Source organism: Excalfactoria chinensis, chromosome 4 (genome assembly GCF_039878825.1).
Source record: "Excalfactoria chinensis isolate bCotChi1 chromosome 4, bCotChi1.hap2, whole genome shotgun sequence".
In the NCBI taxonomy this organism is placed as follows: domain Eukaryota; kingdom Metazoa; phylum Chordata; class Aves; order Galliformes; family Phasianidae; genus Excalfactoria; species Excalfactoria chinensis.
Genome location: NC_092828.1, coordinates 74,885,785 through 74,911,094, shown reverse-complemented (window position 1 = coordinate 74,911,094; position 25,310 = coordinate 74,885,785). Strand labels below are relative to the sequence as shown.

Below are 25,310 nucleotides of genomic sequence, written 5' to 3'. Positions count from 1 at the left end.
TCTCCTGCTGCCTCTTAGGGAAATAAATTGATGGAAAATAAACCCTGTTAACACGAAGGCAGCACCAAGAAGCCCAAAACAGGAAAATAATCCATGACACTGACCCCTTTTTGCCTTGTTTTTTGCCTTCAAACTCATTTCAGCAGCAAGCAGCGTGTGAAGCTGATACCAGAGACTCATGGAGGCAGCATGCAGACATGGGGAGTTTGACAGCCTTGATTGTAAATGGAACTTGGCTTTTTCTTGAATGCTGAGTTCATATCATCTGGCATTGCCCTTCTGTAGCAGAGTACGTGTGAAATGGCTGGCAAAGCCCTGCTGACAGTGTAAAACCAGTCACAGCTTCACCAGTAACAGTCACAGTAACACACTGTACTTCTTGTCACAGGTGGCACTGAGTTGTTGACAACCTCACCTCCAATCTGACTTGACTCTGAACCTCCACAAAGCCCTTTCCTCCCAGCAGGTTCTCCCAGGTGCTCCTCAGCCACATGAGCCCTTTTGTCCCAGTTGCAGCAAACTTCCCCAAGACCTTCATGTCCCTTGTGAGCTACAAGCTTGCTGGCCCCTTGGCGAACACGAGGGAACCAGGTTGCAAAAAGAGACTGTGTACCTGAAGGAAAGGCAGAGAGCTGGGTGAGCTGGTGCTGGATTTACGATTGTCCTTTTCCTGCTGCCTGGAGCTGAGCAGTGCGAGGAGACACGTCACAGCAGAAAGAGGAAGACTGTAAAAAAAAAAGTGCTTGGAAACAGTAACTCTGAGCACTGCTCCCTACAGAGGTGTACTTTGACCTGACGCTGGGAAACACCAACCACAAAGACTTGCTGGAAATATCTGGAGTATTTAATGACTTACCTTTCCCTTCACTAGGGAAAGCTGTGTTCATGTGCTAAATTCAAGCACACTGTTGAGCCTGGGGCTCTGACTGGGGTGACAGACTTCTAAGAAGGTGGTAAACTTGTTCCTAGAGAAGTCATGGCAAGCAGCAGCAGCCTCCTTCCCCTGCAGCAATCAACACTGCTCTTTAACTCTTTGCCTCCAGGGTTATTTTATATCATGCAGTGTGCTAAGGTCTTACCACCCTGTGAGACTTTTGCAGTCTCTGGGAGGCAGAGGCACTAATAGCCTTTACCTGTCCTGGGACTTCCACCCACATCTATAGGCCCAGGAACCAGTGGAAGCTCAGCTGTGGGCCTTAAAACACTTTTTGAGTGAGAACATGTTGTTGTTGGTCTCTAGCACAGGCCCCAGTGTGCCTCTGTATGGCTATGGACCTTGTTGTCCTGGATCTTGACCCTGTGTGACTATGGGCCTGCATGATAATAGTATGCATCCAGGTTCATTAGAACTACATCAGGTGGTCTGATTTACAGGGCAACAAATCTAAAGCCTATTTGTAAGAAGAAGAATGGACAAGGTCATCCTGCTCAGGGAAGGGAGAGAGGGTTGGCTTCACTGGAGAAGACTGCATGGAAAAGTAGACTGACACCTGGGCTGGAAAATGGTCCCTACCTGTTTTGATGCTTCAGGGGGTTCTTTGAAATCAGACCATCCAAATAGTGTGATCAATGCTTTTATTTGCCTTGATTGACACTTTGCGTTGAACTAAGCAGTTCAAGGCCTTCAGCTTTTTACAGATAAAGCTATCCTATATTTGGATAGTATGTTGGCTTCCAGGCCATCCACATAGGATTTGTGGATGAATAGAATTATGTAAAGGCCATATTTTTAAAAAACAAAAATATAACATCAAACTGTAACAATCTAATGGGAGGTTTCAACTAAAATGGGGTAGGAAGACGACATCTGTTGACAAACCAGTTTCCCTGAGAAACTAAAACAGTAGCATTTTCTCCACTCCCAGTGGCAGAGCAATTGTGCATGCTCTGACATGGATATAACAACTCTGCATACACAGGGGTAGCTTGGTGCATTGCGACCCTCATGTTTCAGCATGGGTTCACTGTAAAATCTGAGGTAGAATAGAAAGGAGGGAATTCCTGATGGCTTGCAGTGTTCAGCTTCATGTGGCACTGGGCAGTAGTCTGTTGAAGAGGCACAGCAGGGGCATTAGCTTTGGTGGAAATTTGAGGTTTGGGAGTTTTTTTTTCATTAGATGAACAAGGATTTCTGAAGTGGAGCTCAATATATCAAATTCCAGCCTGGGAATGAGTTTAGCTTTCTAAAGGTGCAGCTGCAGAGGATCCCTGAGCTGTTCTCCATAAACATCTGCCTCTACGTGCTGGACAAAGTGATGGAGTTGAAGTAGCTCAGCAAATCCTCCATAGTGAATTCCATGGTGATCCCTGACCCCACATAGCAGCGTTGGATCAGATCCTCAAATTCTTGGTACTGACGTAGCAGCTCCTGCTCCATAGCATGCCACACAACCTAGGGAAAAAACAGAACATCAGCCTATGATAGCTATATACGAAGGCAGAAAGGAAAGCCATGCATGCTCTGCCACACAAAGGTAGGGCATGGCAGTAGTAAGGCACTAAGGCAAACTTCATCACCAGAAGACACTGCTTTGTAGCCCCGAATTCCCCCAAAAGATCATAACATCATACACAGATCTCACTGCAGTTACCGGGAAAAGGTTCTCCTCTGGGGAAAGACACTTGTGGATTTTTCTGTAGAGGTTCTCAAGGGCTCTTTTTACTTCCTTGCCAGGGTATCTTTCAATGACTTTCCTCAGCTCTTGCTTGCTGTAGGCCAGCTGGAAACTGATCTCCTCTTCTTTCACCCCCTGAGCAACACGGGCTTTCACCCCTTCAAAGAAGTGCTGGAAATGCAAGGGGACATTCACTGATGAGCTGCCCAAAGGTGGGCTCCTGCGTCAGGGCTGAAGCCTGGCTGCTCTCTTTAGTTCCCTTTCTATCACTGAGTGGAAACAAAGAGATTGCTTGTCTCGTTGGGAAAGCTTTAGGGAATTTCATCAGTTCTACCTTTCCTCCCTCCTCAGCATGTAGGATCCCTAGGGGTTACATTACCGTGGAGCAATTGCATTGCTGAAAATCACTTGTGCTCCTTGGGGCTTCATACAGCTTTGCTCACTAGAAAGGTTTTGAGATGAATGGGGTAGGGATCTGAAAAGCTGCTAAAGTGTAAAGCAAACTCCAGTTTTCTCAGTTCTTCCAGTCTGTTTTGTGTAAGAGCAGGAAGGATGGTGCACAGATTGGTGTTCCAAAAGGATCATATATCCAACCAGAGGTATGGCTGTTGCTTCTAAGAGATCAGGGCTATGCCAACCCAAAAGAATACAGACCCCAGCTAGTTTCCAGGAGCAGTGGAGCTCCACAAAATCTCAGCTTGCTCAGTGCAATTACAGGTTTTTCTACCTGTGCTTTTGTCAACATGGAATCTATTGGGACTTCAGGAGGTCTCTAGTTCAACGCCCTGCTGAAAGCAGGATCACCGCTGACTTCAGACCAGGATGTATTTCTCAAGATACCAGGGTATTTCTCAAGATAGATTTTAAGAATCTTCAAGAATAGTCTATAAATCCTCCCTGGACAGATTTTTCAATGCTTTATTATCCTCGTAGTGTTTGTTGGGTTTTTGTTGTTGTAGTTTTTTTCTACCTAGCTGGAACTTTTCATTTTTTTCCCCAAAATTTGTTTTCCCACCATTCTGCTATACACCCCATGGATGTGGTTATATCTTCTCAGTTGCCTTCTTGGGCCCCACAGTTAGATGCAAGGTTTCAAATCTGGACAAATAAAAGCTAAAAAAGAGTCCTATCAACTCTTCCTTTCACCTATAATACGCTCAATAAGCTGTATGCTGTCTGAAGTATTTCTGCTGCACTTTGTAGTGGAGAAATGCACTAAACTGTAAGGATTTTCAGGGAGAAAGAGATTCCTAAACATGAATTCTTTTCACAAACAGGCATATGATCCTAGATTACATAGGTGTCTTCACCTTCACAGTATCTCTCAGTTTTAGTGAATCAAGCTCAAGCCTGATGAGCTATGTAGGCTGTAAGAGATAGCTATGCTGAGTGTCTGAGCAGTGCACAAAGCACCCTCATGTTACTCTGAGCAACGAAATCGTACTTTCCCTCAGAGACGAAGGATTTGAAGCTATCGACATATCACTGCTGAATGTAGCACAAGATGCCAAACAGATCATTCAGTCAGACCTACAAGGTGTTTGACAGCAAAGACTGGAAACAAATTGAAAGGAACAGGCCCTATAAATAATTCAAACGGAGATGTTTTAGGTCAGTGAGCAGGTCGAGGAGGAGCAGAGCAAGGATGGGCCTTGGGAGCAGCTGCTGTCTCAGAGGAAAGGGGATGCCTGAGTTAGCAAAGCTAGATGCTTTTAGCTCAGTTAACAAAGCAGCCATTCAGGAAGCATGAAGCTGGGCTAGACTTATTGGTCCAGGCAGCCGTGTAAAAAAGAAACTAGCATCTGCCAAACATAGGCACGCAACCCAGAGTAGGAGCACAACAGGGCCTTGCACCGAGGCCATGAGTTGCTGTGGGGCTTCAGGAGACAATGCCTCAGCCTCAGCTGGTCCCTTGTTCTTCCAAGGGAAACTGGCACTGAGCTGTACCATAAGAATCAGCAGTAAGTGGTCAGAGGAGGCATGGGAATTTCAGCTCATGACTTCTTGTACTGTTCATTGTGGTCATAGATGAGTTGCTCCCTTAATCTTACAATACATATCTTAAAACTATATCGTTTAACCCCTTACTAATCTCTGTTGCAAACAACCTCCATTCTATCCTAAGCCACATTCTCTAGATTTTCTTTGGCTATTTATCTCCTTTGGACCCTTCTCAGTGGATTCATAACTTTTGGAAGTGACCCCTTGAGATGTGGGCAATGAACAGTTTATTCTATACTCACATTGAGCTTCTCCAGTGGCTGGCCCAGGGACCTGATGACATATTTCTCCATGTGCTCACTATACCTTTGCTTGGCTTCTCTCCTCTTGCCATCCAAGCACTGGATCTTCTTTTGGCACAAGAAGCAGTGAACGTGGTGGAAATTTTCCATCATGACCATATCCGTGTTCACCTTCAGGTTTGCTGAAGACAAGCTATTGACTTTAAAAAAGGGACAAATTGGGTATGGAGAGAAGACCCTATGGGCTGGGTCAGGAGGGATGAGAGATACAGAAGCACTGGCCCATGCATGTAGTTTGCATGCACCCTGCTCTTTTGGCTCAACTGGTAGCTGGTGACTCCCAAGGCTGCTATGGTTGCTACCAGTCTTTATACTCACTGCTGTTGAAGACGCTATCAGCCAGTCTGAGGTGTGCCTTGTCCAGCTCTGCTCTGCGCTGAGCCGTCCTGAACACTGCCTCTGAGAAATTCACAAACTCCTCAAAGCGGCTCACAGAGGGCAGGATCCCAACCTTCAGCTTGCTGGGCAGCTTTGCTTCCTCAATCTCTTTGCACAGAGTCCCCTGGAAGCAATACACAGAACACCACATGCTCAGGTCTGACATAGTCATCCTACAGCAGGTTAAGACACAGGCCAGAAAACAAGCAAAGCAGTCAGTTGTGTTCTGCTTTCTCTGCTTACAAATCTGAGCTTGCAGCAACAGTCTGTCTTCATGAGTATCTACAGAAAGACACTCCTTGATTTCCTGAAGCTGGTACACTCAGTCTCTTAAGCTATGTGGTTCCTCGCTTGGACACAGTCTGCCATCTCACATACACCCACAGCCCCAGGAGCAAAGCCCCGCTGCTATTTTTGGCACTTCTCAAAATAGTTTACGAGCAGACTTATTGGCAGAATAATGCCCTTGATGTCAACACATCTTCCCTTGACCTCAGTATACTCAAGCCCAGGTTTCTCAGCCAATTCTGATAGATTCTTGATTATTCCACATTCTCCTCCATAGTGCTTGTCCCTTAAGCAGGTCTGGCTATGCCGGTAAGAGAGAAGAACAAACTGATGTGCTGCCTGTATTATGGCAGCCTTCTAAAAGCTGTATATAGGGAAAACCCCTTCAGTTTCCTCACCCTGATAAGAGGAGATGTGTCTTTTTGGTTTATGGTGTCCCACTTCTCTCAAACAATTGATGAGGGGCTAAGTTCACCCAAAACCAGAGCCAGAACCCTGTTCGCTATAGACCAGCACTGCCTTCAGAAGAGCTCTGGTCAGAAGTTCAGAAGATCATGGAGGAGGTCAAATCTCACTCTTTTCTATTTAACTGACTTACAATGAATTTGTTGAAGCTGCTCTTGGCCAGGAGCAACATATTGCCCAGAACAGTGTTGAGGAAAGATGAGGGGATAGCTGAAGTCTTCCCCCACATCTCAAAGATGCAGTCATTCAGGGTAACCAGGATCTGCAGGCAGCTGAATGGGTGGGCCTTGTTGCAGACATCTAGAAAGCATCTCAGCTCTGGGTCCAGAGAACTGAAGATCTCACTCAGCAGCTGGGCTGTCTGTTCCTCTGGTCTTAAGAAGAAGAAGAATGCAATTAAACAGGGAGGAGCACTGGCACTGTGGCCAGCTGGAAAGAAATGGGCAAAGCTAAAGAAACAAAAAAACGCAGCCTTCTGTATCACAGCATGTTTATGCTTTGGTCATCCTTCAGCTCTTTCACATCTCTGCCTGGGGGAGGACATAGAAATATTCTGTTTTGATGTTCAAAGGAAGAGTTTTAGTGTTTTTATGCTGATGTTTTTTCAAGGATCGGTTTCACAGTATGTTTTCAGTTTACAACCTTGCTAACAAGGAACTAAAACTGATCAAAATGTAGAGCTTTCCCATGAATCCTCTCTTTCCTGACCCACCCTGATGCAGTGCCACTGCCCTGTGAAGAAGACCTCACTCTCTGCATGTCCAGCTATGTTGTTTTCTGGTTATTGCTGTCCAGGGTGTGAACCTGAAAACCCTCTGCTGAAACAATGACAACAAAAGTCCATCTATCCATTGTGGAGCAGTCCCTGTCCCATGCCCACAACAGGGCCAAGAATCTCATCACCCACGTACTGGCTTGGAGGCTTGGCACAAGCGGGATCCTCCGGAGATGCAGTGCTTCCTTCTTCCTGAAACAAAGAATGAGAGGGAAGAAATGATTTTATCCCCTTCCCCCAGATGAAAGCTTGAGATCTGGGTTTCATTTCAGCAAAAGTGGTGCAATGCTACAATTTTGCTGAAGCCACTGATTAAATTCAAGTTTTATTTGCCCTCAGGAGATCTTGATCTACTGAACCTGATGCCACTAGAGGACAGGAGCACAGGGTTGCTCAAGTATGTTGACCTTTAACAAGGTAAGAGCCATCCCATTGTACCTGCTGAGGCTTGTATCAGCAGCCTGCAGGGAGGACTGGTTGGTGGGACTGGTGAGGACGTAGCTTACCTCCAGCACCTGCAGCGCTGTAGAGTTCTGGCTCAGCAGGAAGAACTTTTCAATGAACAGCTGCTCTGCGATGCAAAGGGGCCGCAGCTCTCTCAGCACCTGCTCCAAGATCTGTTTAGAAACCATCAGGTATGTTAGAGACCCTTCCAATACACCGGACACTGAGACAGATGTCCATGTCTGCCTGAAGTGGCATGTAAGCCACCACAAGGAGAGATGTCAGCAGTGCAGAACATCTCCGCTTCAGCTTCAGGTGCACAGTGCTGGAGAAAGGATCCTGGGATCCTGGAATCATTAAGGTTAGAAAATATCTCTAAGATCATCTAGTCCAATAATCTCTAATGTCCCTTCCAACTTGCATGATACTACGATACTATGATGATGATGATCTACCTACAAGCAGTATTGCCCACTAGCCTATGTCCCTCAGTGCCACATCTCTGCATTTCTTTAACACCTCCAGGAACAGTGATTCCATCAGCTTCCTGCAGATGGGCTGCAGCACTGGGCATAGTCCCCATGGGACAAGTGAACCATTTAGAAAAGCTCACCTCCTTACCTTGATAACATTGCCTTTGTTCAATGCGTCCTCCTGACCTTCTCTGCTCCCCGGGAGGCTCCACCGTGGGTGCTGTCTGCTCCCCATCCCTGCTGGCTTCTCCTGTCCCTCCTGGAGACCTGCAACAGGCACAGCGTTGGTGGCTGGTTGGACATCTCAGTGCTTCCAATCACTTTAATGGACTGAAAGGTGTTTTTTTTAATCCTGACCTTTTGTATAATTTGGTCTTTTCCTGTCAGGTTTCTGTCAGATTAAGATATGCACTTTTGTTCTTTTTCCTTTTTAAAAATCTACCTTCTCATCTGTTTCTCTTTCATTACTTTCTTCTTGCTTTCCTCTGAACGTCTCCCTTTTGCTATGAAGGGTTTAGTACCAACTCTTGAGGCCCAGAGAGTGAAAAATCCTGGGAAATAACAGCATAAATTGGCAGAAAAGCCTGTAGGAGTATCAGGAGAAATATTTACTTCTTATTTTGATTGTAAATTGCCGGTCATAAAATATCCCTGAAGAGGACAGCTGGCTTTTTCAGCAAGTTGCTTTTTACAGCCATGAATGTTCATCTGGAAATTAAAACACATTTCAAACACTACCAGTTTTTATCACAGCATTTTCCTTGGCTGCCTGATCTAAGTTGAGAAGTTGAAAGATTTCTTTGAAGTGTGCATCAAAACCATAATTAGATTCAATGAAGGAAATGAATAGCAAAATGTCCTGAGTATTTCCTAATTAATTCTAAAAGTTGGTTTCATTCCACTATCCCCAGAGGTCCTGGGTAACTCAGGCCAGCTCTTGATTTGCTGTAATATCTGAAATATCCTTATTTGAGCCAATACCTGCAGGGCTTTTACCTTTGGAAAGGATTTGTCAGATGTCCTACACGGTGAGCAAGGATGAGAGATGATACGGCTGCTCATCACCTCAGCCTTGCAAAAACCAGGGAGAAAATTAATGAGCTGCTTCATAATCCTTTTCCTACCCTTACGCAATGGGAGGTGATCATTTCACTCGCTGGGAAGTGAAAAAACCCGGGAAAAAAATATCTTCCCACAGCAAATAGGAAAGAGATTTACAAGTCTGTGAGACTGAGTGTGGAAAAGGGAATGGGGAAATGAGAAGGTTTAATTAGCGGCTCACAATTAATTATAAAGTGCTTGGGGTTTGCCTTCTAAATTCCCTCCAAATACCAAAACAAGACTGCAAATCATCAGGTGGTATATTTAGAAGTCATCAACACAGATATTCCCTTACAAAGCAGGGAAACAAACCCTAAAGATGAGCAGAAAGAAAGAGGCAGTGAGAATAAAGCAAGCCAGTCTGGATTGAAAACTGAGAATCCTGAAGCCTGACATTAGCAACAGCACCAAGCAGGCAGATGCAATGTCACCTTTGGAGTATATGCCCATATGTATATATGTATATACATATATATATATAAAACTGTGCAGTAACAGGGTTGTAGACATCCACGGGCTTTCCCTTGTTTGATGGGTTGTAGACACTGGAGTTTGTCCTGGTACATTAATAACTCCTGCTTTATGGGCTAGTAGAAGAGGTCAAAGTACTAAAAGCAGATAACTGGTTTCACATTCACGAAGGGTTATTGGGTGGGCTGCAACACATGCCCTCTGCTATCTTTTTTTTTAACAAATTTGGCTTCATGAAGAGCCTCCTTAATAGCCAGGCCATCTTTGCACCTTCAGTATTCCCCATTTAATGCCTAGGAGGCAAGAGAGAGTTGATTTTTTCCTGTTTCCCAATAGGATTGAAGTCCCTTGCTCAGAGCCCATTAATCACTTTGTAGATAGGCACCAGGGCCTCTCTATCCTCTATATAATCTTGGTTATTTGCTTTCATTTAAATGAAAGCAATCACCCTTCTTCAGGAAATAAGGCTTGGTCATATTATCTTTGAAAGCACAGAGCAGTTTGCTTTCCTGCTACCAATTCCCTGGGCTGCTTGCTGCCTATATATTCGTTATCTCTTATCAGGAATTCCTGTTTTAAAGTAAGAAAGAGCACATTTCCCCAGGAAACACTGTGTCCAGGCATTGAGGAGGGCAGGGTGTGATAGGGAGGTTATCTTATTTCAGTTATTTTCTTTCAGGCTGCTCAAGCAGTTGGTGACCCTTCCCATGGCAGGGTTTGGAGCTAGATGATCTTTAATGGCACTCCAACACCAGCTGTTGTATGACTCTATAGCCCATCTGCCAGGCTTCCTGGAGGGACGATCAGGATGACGGAGCAGGTTGCAGAAGACCTGTTGCAAAATTGTCTTCCTTTACAGCTCTCATGAAATGCTCTCCTTTTTCAAAGAATCCATATCTCAGAGTTATCCTGGGATGATTACTACAGACTCATTTCATTTTCCTGTTATCTTCTGGCTATAGGCTTTCCTACATCCTCTAGCACCAGTGATAGTTCACAGCAGCAAGTACAGCAGGTTAACATCGTTGCACACCAATTATTTTCCACCAGCAGTTTGCAGACTGTCCCTTTGATTTTATTGCCTGTTATCTTGCTTTTAAATTATGAGGGGAATGGTAATGTCCTATTGACTTTCACCATACATCTTGTGTTTTAAAGCTTTTTATCATGTTCTTTTTCTGCTGGAGAGTTCTTGATCTTTTTTGCATTTGGTTGGTTGGGGTCTTTTGTGGGGAGGTTTTGTGTGGGTTGTTTTTCTTGTCTAGTGATAATTGTCTCTCTCTTTGCTTCATAGATTGGCATGGAAAAATAGGTTTCCGGTAACTGCAAAAAGTTTTTCCTTTAAGTATCCATTTTCTCTGTTTCTTGCAAGGTGTCAAAATGGAAAGTTTTACTTCAGTGAGAGTATATGAGCATGAGAGAAAATCATAGAATCATTAAGATTGGAAAAGACCTCTAAGACCATCTTGTCCAGCCATCAACCCATCCCCACATGCCCACTGATCATGTTCCTCAGTGATACATCAACCCTTTTGTCTAACACCCCCAGGGATGGTGACTCCACCACCTCCCTGGTCTCCCTGTGCCACTGCCTCACCACTCTCTCTGAGAAGAAATTTTCCCTAATGCCCAGCCTGAACCTCTTCTGGAGCAACTTAAAGCCATTAACTCTCTTTATATCAGTTTCCTGGAAGAATAGGCCAACATCCACCTTACCACAGCCTCCTATTTTTACCACTGCCTGGCATCTGGACATTGCAGCCTGGACTAGGAGGCACTGGGGATGTACTGGGACACAGGAGGGGAATGAGCAGAACTAGCAGCTGGGTCCAGTATTGCCAAATGGAAGCTACTGTTTGCAATGCAGAGCAGAGAAGTGCTGAGTGCTTCAAGCCACAGGAGTGCAGCATCAAGCCTGAGACAAGTTCCTTGTCACCTCAGTGTGTTGAGGTCACCCTGGGAGCACTGCAATCGGTCATACCACTGCAGGGAGACAGAGCCCTTGGCTGGCTCCTTCAGGCAGCAGCTCTCTCCTTCCCCAGCCTTTGACCTCCAGCTCTAGCCAACGTGCATATGTCCCCTGGGGCCCGGAGACAAGTGATGGAGTAGGTGTAGAGCTGGAAGAAGACAGGCAAATGCTCTGATGGACTAAACATAGTATGTGAAGTGGGTTTTGACATTCAAGCTGGGCCAAACTGGCATGGAACTTTCCATTACAGTGCTTTGTTTTTCTGAAGGAAAATGTGATTTCTGTGCAATCAAAAACTTCCAGAGACAGATCAGTTTCTCTTTTTATCTTCAGAAAAACCTGACTGGAATATTTTGAGTCAAATGCAAGCATTTCTGTTGAAACGATCACCTAGGGACAACACAGCCCCATAGCTGGCTCACTGTGAAATGATTTTGTTCTCAATAATATTGCAATGAATACATTTGTGTCTTCAGGGACAGGCTTGGTGCCATCTCTTTGCAGGGAAAAGTGTCTGAGCAACTCTGCTTGCATGAAATATAGACCAGGCATTAGCTGGGCACCCCTACACCCCCCTTGCTAGTGGCTTCTCAGGATGTTAGACATTCTCAGCAGAGGGTTGGAACTGGATGATCTTTGGGTTCCCTTCCAACCCAAGTCATTCTATGATTCTGCGGTGGCATATCTCAGCCACTCACGCATCATTTATGAGCCCTGAAATGGGAAGATACACAGAAGCTACAGCCCTGGGAAGCAGCTAAGTGATGCTGAATAATACATAGGGCCACTGTTCACATAAAGGCTGCCTGGTGCAAACCAGAGCCAGCTTTGTCACATCCTGCCAGCTGAAGACCCATAGAGGAGAAGGTAAATTCATGGCACAGGAACAACCATGATGGGGGATAATTGCAAATAAATCACTATTTAGCAGCACAAAGAACATATTCGAAAATCACTTACTTCCCTTTCTTCTTCCTACCAAGAGGGTTTTGGCCTGTTCAAAAAAGGCTTTGATTTCCCTATCATATAGTCTGCTGAGGTTCTGGGCATAGACCTGGAGAGACAAAAGAGACACGTAGATTTTCAGAACAGCTCCCATTTCAAAGCTTTTTCTTCAGTTGTTTTTTTCTAAAGCAAAATTCAGCAGATGGAAACTGAAACAGACCAGCTGATCTCAGTGTGTAAGGCCTTTGGAAAAGCAAGAGCCAGCATGAAAAATGAAAACCAAACCTCAGTGATGTACAAAGAACCCTCTCGTTCACTTAACAAAGTCCATATTAGCAGAAGATGCCACGGACTTGAAGGACTTCCCAGAACCCTACGAATAAAGCACTTTTGAACAAAAGACAAGGTGTGCTACATTGATTTCACTTCTATCATGCACATTCAATAGAGGAACGTCAGACGACAAGAAAAAAGACTAAATTTTGGAATTTCAAACATTTTTCTTAAATACAGAATCTATTACCAAGTCCATATGGGACTACTTTCTGTTAAGCATACACGTACTTAGAATCAAGAGGACAGACTGGCTGGATTCTTCCTCAGGAGTGTCAGTTGCAGAGAGCTCACAGGCAGGATGGGTTTGGAGAAACCAAGCTCCCACCATAAGTGAACCCATTTGATTGATTTGTTACTGGTTTGCAGTATTTTATCAGTGTTTCAGCCATACCTTGGGGAGGTCACAGAACAGCACTGGGTTGGCATTCCTCAGCCAAGCCATGAGTGGAATGTAGGGCACCAGCTCCTCGTGCTGGAGTCCATGGCTTGGTGCAGACAGCTTGTCCATGGGCTGTGTGAGAGCAGGAATCTGAGCACTGCCCTAAAGCAACAGGAATGGCAGAAAGCATTGAGTAGAACAGCCTTGAAGAGCTTTGGAAAGCAATTGCTTCATAATTCTTGGATTGCCAGTTCTGAATATGTTTGAGAGGCACATTTTAAGCTGCTGTGTGAAGAGTGAAGCCCACCTGCTGCTCAAAGATGTTTGTAATGTGACCGATGAAACGGTTTTCGAAGTTCTGCTTGAGTGTTTCAAACATGATCAGCTGCTCAGCCACAGCCTGTAGCTTCCGATAACCTTGAGAAGAAACAGAAGAGGTGCTGTCGCGTGGAGTGGTGTGGGCTGCAGCTGCAGACCAACATCACTCAGCACACTGGCATATAAAAGTGGTCTTTCAAGTTCTGGGATGAATGCGACCACCCAACGCAAAAGCCAACAAAAGGAAGGTTTGCTGTGGTACCACACAAAGAGATACAAGGATGGAGTTAAACAGAATCGCAAAGCATTGATCAGCCTGGGCATGGTCAAGGACAAAACCCAGCCTGCCCATAAAAAAAGGCATGGAGTTTCACACCCAGACCAAGTTCTATACCTAACAGCTCTTCACCACTAATCCAGTGGATATTGCTGCAAAGAATGATCGTTTTTCCATGCTCAGGTATGGACTACTGGGCTACCCCAAGACACCAAATTTTCTACATCTTTCCACCAATTTCTTTACAAAACATCAGAGCAGTTGAGCTGTTGCACACATGATGTCTCCTACTCAAGTATTCAGAGGAACCATACTGAAACTTACCATTGAGATTGCCTTAAATTTAATATTAACTAGACCAACCAGCACTGAGCCCAGTGGCAGATGCCTGCAGACCTGCTGGTATAGCATGAGTGCATCAGCTCAGCCATTGGCAGCACAGTTTGGGTTCCTATAGGAATTAAGCCAGTCTCCCTCCCACTTCTCACCATGTGAGAAAGCAAAGCACCCAGAGATAAGCTGATGTCTCTGCTCTTTGCAGACATAAATCTCTACCTTGACCTACCAGAGTGTATCTGGATGTTCATGCAGGCAGATAATGCCTCTGCTGCAGTTATACAGGCTTCCACTCCACTGGGGCTGGAAAGATCTGCACAGCTCAGGGCCTCACAGTGCTCATTGCCAAGGTCGAGGTGGGTCTGAAAAGAAGCCAGAAGAGAGCAGGTGCAAGCACATCCAGCTTGTCATCCCTTCCAACCCACCTGGAAAGCAGTTGGCTTCAAAGAGCCAAGTGCTGCTCTCAGCTGCCTAGCTGCATTTGTCCATCAAGAAGACTGCTGCTCTGCTCCCATTAAAAGGGTCTCAATATGGGTTTCAAAAAGACTGGCCCCTCTGGTATCACTACTGGCAGCAAAGTGCAAATAAGGAGAAAGAAAACTGCAGCAGCTAAGAAATAAAAATGTCAATGGTATCAAGGTGAAAGTGAGGACTAGGTGTGCTATCACATCCTAGTTCCAGCATTTATAGTACACTACTTTTGAAGTAACTTGCCTTCTCATATGGCATTACATAGGGCTAGGTTCACCTTGCCCACGAAAAGGACTTTTGAGGGAGCCTCAAAAATACTGGATCACAGTGGGAACACTGTGCACCATGATTGCTGCAGCCTGCCTGAAGTCATAGGATTGTACAATCATAGGATGTCCTGGATGGTGAGAAACCTTAAAGATCATCTAGCTCCAATCCCCTGCTGTGGACAGGATTGCCAGTGTCTGCCCAGGGCTCCATCTAGCCTGGCCTTGAACACCTCCAGTGTTGGGGCAGTCCATCCCAGCAGAGTGTTTGTCCTTATCTTATCCCTCATTTCTAGGCCAGAGAAGTTCCATAGCTACAGTTTTTGAAGTGTTTGGGGTTCCTGAAGAATTTATGTAATAGATTCAACAAGAAGACATTGCAAACCCACATACCGTGAGGAAAAGAATCTCATCCATAAGCTTCGCCTTGTTAGATGTGATGTGGTGCAGCAAGGAGTTCTCCTGATGGATGTGGTCCATCTGCTGCTTTAAGCTTCCAAGCAGCTCATCGTAGACCTGCAATGTCTCCTCCACTCTGGCCACCTCTGCCAGTGCCTCATCGATGAAGCTCATCAGCTGTGTCACCTGCTTCTCAGAGGAGATGATGGCCTGCAGGTTGGCCTGGGAAAAGGAGAAGCAGAGACCTTCAGTATCAGCCCCAGCTCAGAGCCAAATACCCTGATGGATATGTGCAGGTGCACATGTATGTCTCTGATATGGAAACTGAAGGCACTGTTTGCCTCCAGCCTCTACACGGATGGTAGAGATGTAACCATGTATTAATTGTTGCTGTTAAGTTCAGCTAAACATTAAACACTTTCAAATGTTAATTGCGTCATTTTCAGGGCCCAAGTACCATACAGGATATCAAGGACACAAGCATGGGAGACTGCTATTTTTCTCTCCATCAATAAGACTTTGAAAGGAGCTTGTCTTTTCAGACATTTCATTTATCTGGTGGTTTTTTTTATTAGATGAAGACCAGCAACAGAAGCATCTGCAACCCTGAGTACACCCCACACTCAGCTTTCTGGTGGAAAATGCTAGGAAGGAGAGAAGCAAAATCTTGCCCTTCTGAATCAGGTTGCCTACCCTTGCACTGGATTAGGAATATGTCTGAAAGCAGATTTTCTGTACAGCAGTTGAGCATCTGTAATCACTGTATCAGGGGTTTTCTCTTCTTCAAACTCCTATTGCATTGCTACTGGGAAAAGATGAGCTCCAGGTCTAGAAGTGGTACATGCAAGAAGCTGGAGCATCACAGAAGTGTTCTTGGAATGTGTGTAAGCCATTCTGAAACCTGGATTGTGGAAGTGGAACTTGCTGGTTCATGATACTGCTCAGAAAGCAACAACAGTGTGCAAGGATCTACAAGGGAGCAAACAGTCCTGCTGCCAGACTCCTGCCTTCTAGCCGCACACCAGGGATGTTCACATAGTATGAAGTGCTTCTCAATCCCATCAATAACCCTCCTGTCATCCTGACACCATTCTGCCTTTGGATTATCTCATTAGGGCTTAATGGAGCTGCAGGAGGTGGCAGAGCATCTTGCATTGATGGCACAAGGTCCCGAGGAGCATCTCCACCTGAGCAGTGGTACCATTCTCCTGCTAGACAGCAAACAATGTTGCTGGGAGATGCACACAGGGATCCCGGGAGTATATGAAGATACCAGTGTGAGAATCAGGCCTCCCAGGTGCCCAGCCATGCTCTCCTTCCCCCCAAGGCCCCCAAAGAGCTCTCTGAATTTGGTCATGGTGTTTTTTCACCAGAAGAGCTGGGCTAGCAGAGGCTGATTAGCATTGGAAGAGAAGCACAAGGTGTTATCACTGGGATGTGGGGGGAAAAATGTTTAAATATATGCATGTGCTAGCCTAACTTGCTGGTATTAATTACCCTCAATATCGTAGATTAAGCTTTAGAAATAGAAACATCTCATTAATTAATTTGTATTAAAAGTAAGCAATGTTTATTCATTAGAGGGCATTAAAGTAATGTATTCAACAGTGCCTTTCATCTCAAAGAGCTTAACAGAGTTTTATTAGCTGCCCTCGCAGTGTATTTTACAGCTGGGAAATGGAGGCACAAAGTGCCTGTAGGAGAGCAAGCAGGAACAGACATCAGGAGTTCCATTTTCCAGATTAACTACTTAAGTTTCCAAGCATAAGTCATACAGAGACACAAATTGGGAATACAGCAACTATTGGAGCTGAAGGAGGTTGAGTTTAGAGTTTGTGGCTTCTAGTATGTTTTAGAATATTTCCTCAACCAGGAGGAAATTCTTCACTTAGAGGGCAGTGAGGAACTGGCACAGCTGCCCAGAGAGCTGTGGACACCCCATCCGTGGAGGTGCTTAAGGCCAGGTTGGATGGGACCCTGGTCCCTGATCCAATGGATGGTAGCCCTGCCTATAGCAGGGGGGTGGAACTGGATGGTCTTTGAGGTCCCTTCCAACCTAAGCCATTCTGTGATTCTGTGACTTGTTCATTGTGCATAACAGGCATCCTTCTGACTCCTGTGTGAGATGTCTTTTGGGACATCAAGACAACTTTTGGTCTGAGAGCTTCTAGCAAATGAAGGAGTTGTCAATACCCAGTGACCCAACCTATTTCTCCTTCAGGATAGGCAACTTTTTCTCTGTTGAATCACAGCCCTTGTCCCTCACCTCATCCAGCACATGAAGATCCCTGCTTAGCTGCTCTGCAAAGGCTATGGAGTTGTTTACAAGGGGCTCATGCTCCTCCATTAGCTTCAAGACATCAGCAGCTTCCTTTGGTGTCATCTCCTGGTACACACTGAGTTCCTCCTGGTTCTCAGTCACTGCAGTGTCCCTCCTGTCCTCCTGCAGACTTTGCCTCCCTGTGTGGACAAGAGAAGATGTGGATATGGCCAAAGCTGTCTCATTCTGCCATTTCATCAGCTCTGTGTCACTGAGGTCTCACTGAGTCCAATCCTGTGTTACAAGTGACATGAATCCAGCAGACTCAGTCTGCTTGAATAAGATCACAGCATAGAATAAGGAAAGTCTCATGGATGATATAAAGGAAAGCCAGCTTTCTCAGGGAAAGAATGGACATCTGACATCTGTGTTTTTTCCTTGTTCACCTCTCTGGGATTCTGTGTAGGAATGTGTTGAACAAATTTCAGGGATGAATAGGCTTATTTCTATCAACTGTACCAATAGTTGTGGACTGGATACTAAAATTGATGTTTGCGTCTGTATTTCATTTGCATCTTTGAGTGACCATTCAAAATCACTAGAAGTCAAGAGCATGGAAGGATCAACGATAGAGGTGTATTGTGATGATGATGAAAAAGAACCAAACAAAAATCAGCACTCTAAATGTGACAAGGAATGAATTACCTTCCACTGAACAGGAGTGGACATTCACAAATGTGATAGCACTGGAGAGAAATCGGTGGTTCAGCTTCCACAAGCATCTGATAAAGGTTTTCTTCTCATCAAAGCTGCTTGCAGTCCACTTGTAAATCTTATCGAACTGCAGGTCAAAATCCAAGTTCACCTAGATGTAAATAATTACTTCATCAATTAGATACCGTTTACCTCACCACATACACTTAACACAGGTTATAGTTCACTTTAATGACAGTACTGAATGTTGTGAAAACACCTTGTGCACTAGGAGGAAAAATGCATCTGGAATCATACAATCATGGAATCTACCACTGGATGGTCTTATACCACTGTACCATTAGGCACTTTGCAAATAATCACAGACGTGATAAAAGCACTGCAAATAGCAGCATGCATAGTAATTCTGACCCTGGAAAAGGATCCCAAGACACTCAGGATAGGTCAGACCAAGCACTCATCCAGCCCTGGTATCCTGCTGCAGCACACTGATTTAGTTTCATATTGCATAAATCTCTCACCTCTTACTGCAGGTTTTGGTGGATTAATGCTGATGAATTTTGACAGCAGCCACCAGCAGATGCTTGGGAGGAAAGCATTCAAAGGCCAAGCCCAGCATTATATTGCCTTCAGGATTGCCTGGCAGCCTCCAGCAGCCCATGACCTAGCAACTCACTGAGCCAGAGGCTGCACCCACAGCACTGTGTTTAACAACCCTTGAAGGACCTACTGTCCCAGATTTCCTAATGGTTTATGCACACATCACCTGGTATCTCCTGATGACCTTCCATCCTTCCAGGAAGGGCAGGACTAACAATTCGAGCCCAGCTTTTGAACTGCATGTTCTCCTCTCTAAATGGCCAGATGTATGGTCAGAAGGCAACACCCTTCCACGTCATAGTGACTGTGGGAGCATTTTTACTTCTTGCTGGAAGAACATCTTCAGCATTTCTCCATGTGGTTTTCATTCACCTAAGGGTCAATATCTCTATATGTATTCCCGATTAATGTAGTCTTACGGATGATGAACTACAGCCATTCAGGAGTTTTTATTTGCCTCTACATTATGTACGTGTGTAGAGAGAATAAGGGTGATTGCTGAACTAGAAACATCCCACAGAAAGAAACTCCTTCCTGCGCTGTCTCATTAGCTCTCAACACAGCCTGATCCCATCTGCTGGAGAACTCAGAAGCTATGCTTGTAATTATTGATACTAAACTAACAGGTGCAGAATCTGTGAGGATTCACACAGTCCCACAGTGCTTTAATAGATGCTTTCTAAACACCTTGCAGCAATACATCACACCCTGCAATGCTCTGCAGCAGTCCCTGCAACAGTGCAGAGCAATGACGTCTGGGGGGGATTTACAGCATGCATGGTTTATAGCATGCCTTATGAGGAGCTACTAAAGCAGGGAGACAGCCGTTAATCGCTTCATAAATATTAATACTGTTATGGTCAAGGGAGCTGTAGATTTAAGCATCTCTGGTCTTGCAATGTCAGGATTTTGCTGGTGCCAGGGATCCCAGCACAGTGGAGCAGACTGACAACCAAGCCCTGCTGTATGCACTGAGCATCAGAACCATAGGCTGGGGTCAGTACTGCCAGACAGAAAATCCATGTCTGCATTTTATGGACCTGCCAAGGAATGCGCTGTGCGAAGTCTGTGCTGATTTCAGCACTGGGCTGCAATGGGGATCTTGCTGGGGTCTCCATGGTGGGACTGTGAGAGATATCAACATGCCGTGGGCACTTGTGCAGCACCTTCAGCTTGGCAGCGGTTCCTATTCTAGTAATGACAGGAACAATTCTGGTTGCCAGTGCTCAAGAAAGTTGAATTCAGCCTATGAGAGGCAAAGAAGAGGGCTGCAGTCCTGATGAATGGAGTAGAGTCAACATAGAAGAAGAGAATATGAGGTTGGTCTGCTTAAACTGCCCACAGGAAACACAGAATCATTAAGATTGGAGAGATACACTAAGATTGTCTAGACCAACCATCAGCCTATGCCTGTGACTGCTCTGCACCACGTCCCTCAGTGCCACTTTGACCCTTTTCTTGGTCACCTCCAGGGAAAGTGACTTCATAACCTCCCTGGGCAGCCTGTTCCACAGCCCACCACTCTTTCTGAGAAGAAATTTTCCCTAAAATTCAACCTGAGCCTCCTGTGGCACAGCTTAGGGCCTTTGCCTCTCATCTTTTCAAAGGAAGATTTACAGGGGAGGTGACTGCAATCTAAAATTACATCTGCAGAGGAAATGAACAGAGTGTGTGGCACAGCACAACTGGAAACAGGATGCTTTGGGCAGGAATCTAGGAATCTAAGTTGTAAGAAGGACAAACAAGTTCTTGATTTGCCTCCCAGTAGGAGGTGACTGAAAAATACACAAAGGCTGTAAAATAGGGTACGATCCATTTATCTCATAAAGGGGAAAGGACTAACAATCTGGGAGGTATCTACTAACTCACTCCTCAGCAGCCAAAGCACATTAGACAGGATGACAGCATGTATTTTATCATGCATGGGGAGATGTTAGACATTGAAAATATCAGGTCATTTCTAACCACAGGATCAAGATGCCCTGCAAACCCGCATGTGTGATTTGCCTTTCAGACACACTTGTGCAGATGTACTTTATTTGCCCTGGATGTAGAACTGGAAAGCTGCTCTTTTTCTCATTTATTTCTATGCTTGTGAAAACCCAGGCACTGCACCAAGGCCCCTGGAACATTCACATAAATTAAAAAAACAAACAAACCTTAATTTTAATAACTTTAACAACACTACCAGCAATAGCAGCAAAATGGGAATATCTTATCCATTCTTCCTTTTCCAAAAGTCTTCATGTCCCCCTAAAAGTACTGACTCGTGCACACTCCAGCTCTCTATAATACTTATTTCTGTAGAAGTCTCCACTTAATCTTCAGAGGCTCTGTGCAAAAGTTTGTCAAGAACCTTTGTCAACATAAATCAACAGATGAGTCTGACAACATACTCTGCTAGTTCTGGAGATCTGGCTAAAACACTGCAGCCTGTCTATCTAGCCTTGGTGCTGCTGCAAAGAGCTTTAGGAGATGCCCCACCTGAGATCACAGTTCCAGGGCAGTTTCCCATTGATTTGGTTGGAAACTTTGTCAATGCAATGGTCAGCAATTTGTTGCTCACCTTACTCAGGGATTTAACTAGCCTGATTTTTCCCAATAAAAAGAGTGAATGACTCAGGAGGAAGGACATCATTTCTGCTTCAGACTCCTTGACGTGTGTATCTCTGTGAAAGAGGAGAACAAGAAATCCCAAAGCAGAATGGAGGAACCAGGCACAGACAGAGATGCCTCTGTTCACCCCACTCTGGGAAATGGCTGAGACTGAAGGCAGAGGGCTTTGAAATTTCTTTCTATGGAGGTTCTTTCCCACAAATTATCACTCCTAGATCAGGTAAGAGGCCCTCTTGCTGCTCTTTCTTTCCTATATTCAAATGCATGGACAAGGGACCTAAATCTCCCTATGCATCCTGGCATGTGCCTCTCTAGTTTCACACTCATTTCTCCCCCCTATGATCAGTTCTGTTCTTTGTCACAAAAGGAAAATCATCCTTACCTGATCAAGGGTTTTGCCATCCACAAGCTTCAGCTCTGCTAAAGGCCACTTGTATGCCATCTTGTACTGCTCTCCTCGGTCTACCTTGACCTTCACCAGAAATGGCTGCATTGGCCTCAAGGCATCCACTGGCAATGAGGGACAGGAAAAAAAAGAAAGAACGAACCCTGACGGTGTTATCATAAGCCCAGTACACAACTGCACAATGTGAGTGGACAGACAGACACCAATTGTGCATTCTGTCTTCTATGAGCAGAGTATGGAGATTTGCTGCGAGGCTTTTCATTGAACATTTTACAGACTGGAAGTTCTCTCTGGGGCCTTAGTCTGAGTACTTTGAATTCAATGGAGAGATTCCCAATAATCTCTAGAAGTTATACATCTGGCCGTGGTGCTGTATGTAATGCACAAGTAATATTTCAGCAAGATCCAGTGGTGATAGGAATATGGGACCCTACTTCCATAGGATTTATACTAGTTAAATGCCGCGTTGCAGTCCCTACAACAGGGACCAAAATTGCTCTCTTATTAGAGTCGGATCTGTGCTAAGATGAAAACTTGTGCTCCCATAAAGTATCAGTTCCAGTACAGATCAGCTCACAATCATATCTTTGTTCATCTGGGTTGGATTCACTGTACCTCATTCTGGCTATGATTTAGATCTCCTATCTGATCTAGATATCTTCAGAAGGGAGACATGGATTGTTACGTGGTTAACACACGGTTTTTAGATGATACTTGTAGTGTGGCTGAACCATCCCTTGAAGATATTCCTCCTGCCCTCCATTGATTATAGAAGGAATTGAAACATCATTTCAGCCAAACACTGTGACTAATGTTGGAAAGGAATCCCATAGTATGTGGCTGTTCTATGTAGAAGCTTGTGGTCAAGAGAGTGTCTTCCCTGTACATGTGTAAAAAAAATCTATGCTAACCTCTCCATAGGTGCTGTAGAATGATGATGTCACCCAAAATGCATAGACCACAGGAGATATTCTGTTAGAGGATGATTGTTGCTGAGCTCTAATAACAGATTTTACTGAAATGGTAATAAAGGTGATATTTTGTTGATGGAGGGAGAGTTCCATGTAGCCTCCCTGGCCTTGCAGCTCAGCCTGTTTCTTACTGCATTGGGGTACTTACCCGATACACAGAGAATGGACATCTTCTTCTTCTTCCCTGTCTTCCAGACATGAATGGCTTCCAGCAGCCTCTTGTTCTGTGGGTTGAACACCTCTTTTTCCAGTGAGCTCCAGAGAGAAGCCATGGTGAGATGTGCTTGCAATGGCTCTACTGTGTTCGTGGTTCTTCCTGGTGAAAAACATAAAATAAAAGAGGCCAGAGAGCCGATTCCCACATCTCCTGGCACACTGGTGAGATACATCCCCCCTACACTGACCCTGATAAGGGTCTCTGTTGTTTTGCAGATAACGTGAGTGTTAGATAATGTAATAAACTTGAGAAGTTTGCCCTAGGGTAAGCAGGACACTGCTGTGTATCCTGCACACAATGAAACTATCCCTGTTCAAACCATCACTTGGGAGGTATGCATTAAATGCAAGGGATGCGTTTCACTTTGGAAAAAAAGGTCTATAAAGTTCACATTTCCTCATGCTTCAGAACACTGCCCAACATATTCATTCACCAAAAAAGTGAATGACACAGAAAACCTGTTACTCATCTGTTATCTTTGTGCTTGTCAGGAATAAACCTATCCCAGCCAGGGTATGTACTAGGCCAGGCTGCTCCCATACATGGCCCTGGTGAGGTGGGAAGCCATCCAAATTGCTCTGCTCTGGGGGAGGCTGTACAGCACTTTGTAGCTTGGATATATCAACATTTCCAAGGACTAAGGAGTCAAAACTGATGGCTGAAGCAGAGTTTAAAAATAAATAGAACTGCAAAGTTCCAGAGCAGCCAATATCTATTTGCTGTGATAATCTATGCACTGGATAGCTAACTATTTCTGTAAGGAAATACAAGAGATAATTCTTCAAAAACAATACTCTTTCTATGGTCCAAGTCATCATAGCATCTTGAGCCACAGGACCTTGTCCACGGGCAGACAAATAGAATAATGGCTAAAAGCAATTTGTCAGACCTAAAACTCTTGGAGCTGTATTTCCCCTGCAAGTCAAATCCAACCCTATAGGAGGGGAGATGTCAATTCACGTCTGTATAAACACGGGGAAATAACCAGTAGTTATATTATGGTCCTTGAATTAGTGGTGAGAAAATACACACAGTGGCTACAGCTAAAGAGTTGCATTTAATGCAAACATTTTAGTAAGAATTAGGAATAAATGACAGCCTGCAGGAAAACAGTAACAGTAATATTCAGAAAACTCAGTTTGAATGTTCTGTGAGAGCAACTCGCTGCTACCAAAATTTATTGAGTTGCTTGGTGACAAACTGAAACAAATGGAACCTTCAATAGCGATGGAGATTTCAGCTCGGCCACAGGATCAGCAAGCTTGAAATCACATCCGCAATTATTAAAACCCTTTTCTTCTGTGGCTGTGACGAATAAATAAATAAATAAGAGAGAGAGAGAAGGGGGGAGAGAAAGAATTTGCTGCTAAAATGATTCCATTGCCACAGCATCTCTTTGAATGCAATCCCTCATGGGGGTTTTCTTGTTTCTTCAGTCCCTATCAATTTTCCAACCTCTCTGATGGCGTTGACCTCCAGAAGAAGGCATGGCAGCTCCCAGACCCAACCCTGGTGCTTTTAGGCTCAGTAATACATTTATAATAGCCTTTGAGCTGCAGCTGAAAGTAACTGATTGAGAGCCAAAAAATGGAGGGCTCGCTGCTGGCTGATACGCTGATGCAGAAAGTACAGTCCTTTCCACCAGTGTAAATGAATAGCTCCCTGTGGCCAAGCTACTTAACCCCCATTTCCTACAGAGCACCAGAAATACTTAAAGATCTTGGTGAAACCTGGAGATTTGCACTGAGGTTCACATTGCTCATCCAGGCAGCTGGCAGAAGGGAGGAGAGGGATAGCAAAAGGAAAATTGTTCAAAGACTTTACCAGCCGCGTCTTGCTGAGGATGAACCGTAGGATTTCAGTTGTAAAGGAGTCTTAGAACAGGAAACTGCTGGTAAAATGAAAGCTTGAAGAGAAAAACAGGAAGCCTGAAAAATCTGAATGTAGCGTATGAGCGGGTATCTTGAGGTCAGGGCAGGAAATCACTCATGCAGATGTCAAGATCTGCAGAAAGCAGGTGCAAGCAAAGCATCTGAGCAGCGTGGTGAAGTCTTTTTGACTAAAAGCAAGGCAAAATGAAACGGCCCTCCATTTCCATTTTGCTTCTCTTTTAAGTCAAAGTGCCAGATGAGGAACAAATGTGGTTCGTCTCTTTGTCTCCTAATTCTTCCTCCTTCAATGAGAGATCTCAGAAATGTGAAGGAGATTTAGGAACCAGACACAATGCCAGTGACACACTATGTGCCTTCAATGATCAAGACATAACTGAAATTCATGATTTAGCTTCAAGCATAAAGGAAGCCTTGTGCTGCATCCTTGGGATGTACTTGAATATTAAGTAACTCACAGAATCATAGAATCATTAAGGTCGTAAAAGACCTCTTAGATCATTTAATCCAGCCATCAACCTGTCTCCACCATGCCTACTACCCATGTCACTCAGTGTTATATCTGCCATTTTCTTTAACAACTCCAGCCGTGGTGACTCTGCTGCCAATGCATCACCACTGCTCCTGA

The 25,310-nt window shown here is 44.7% G+C and overlaps 1 protein-coding gene across 1 annotated transcript; it reads right to left on the bottom strand.

Moving 5' to 3' along the window:
- Positions 1 to 2,236: 2,236 nt before the first annotated feature.
- LOC140251825 (exocyst complex component 1-like) lies at positions 2,237 to 24,649 on the bottom strand. The gene is made up of 18 exons (XM_072335915.1): positions 24,618 to 24,649; positions 22,725 to 22,892; positions 21,582 to 21,709; positions 17,975 to 18,134; positions 17,276 to 17,469; positions 15,004 to 15,231; positions 14,103 to 14,235; positions 13,250 to 13,359; positions 12,955 to 13,104; positions 12,243 to 12,336; positions 7,890 to 8,008; positions 7,331 to 7,441; positions 6,961 to 7,016; positions 6,183 to 6,423; positions 5,237 to 5,420; positions 4,859 to 5,058; positions 2,592 to 2,786; positions 2,237 to 2,392 (listed from the first exon to the last, which is right to left on the bottom strand). The coding sequence occupies exons 2-18, from the start codon at positions 22,846 to 22,848 to the stop codon at positions 2,237 to 2,239; spliced, it is 2,583 nt and encodes an 860-aa protein (XP_072192016.1). The 5' UTR covers positions 22,849 to 22,892; positions 24,618 to 24,649.
- Positions 24,650 to 25,310: the final 661 nt, after the last annotated feature.

Coding starts and splice junctions, on each gene's coding strand:
- LOC140251825 (XM_072335915.1), bottom strand. CDS start 22,848: ATGGCTTCTCTCTGGAGCTCACTGGAAAAAGAGGTGTTCAACCCACAG. Junction 13,360..14,102: donor GAACATCCAGATACACTCTG/GTAGGTCAAGGT, acceptor TTTCTTCTCAAG/GTTATCGGAAGCTACAGGCT. Junction 12,337..12,954: donor TGTTCTGTGACCTCCCCAAG/GTATGGCTGAAA, acceptor TTGTCTCTCCAG/GTCTATGCCCAGAACCTCAG.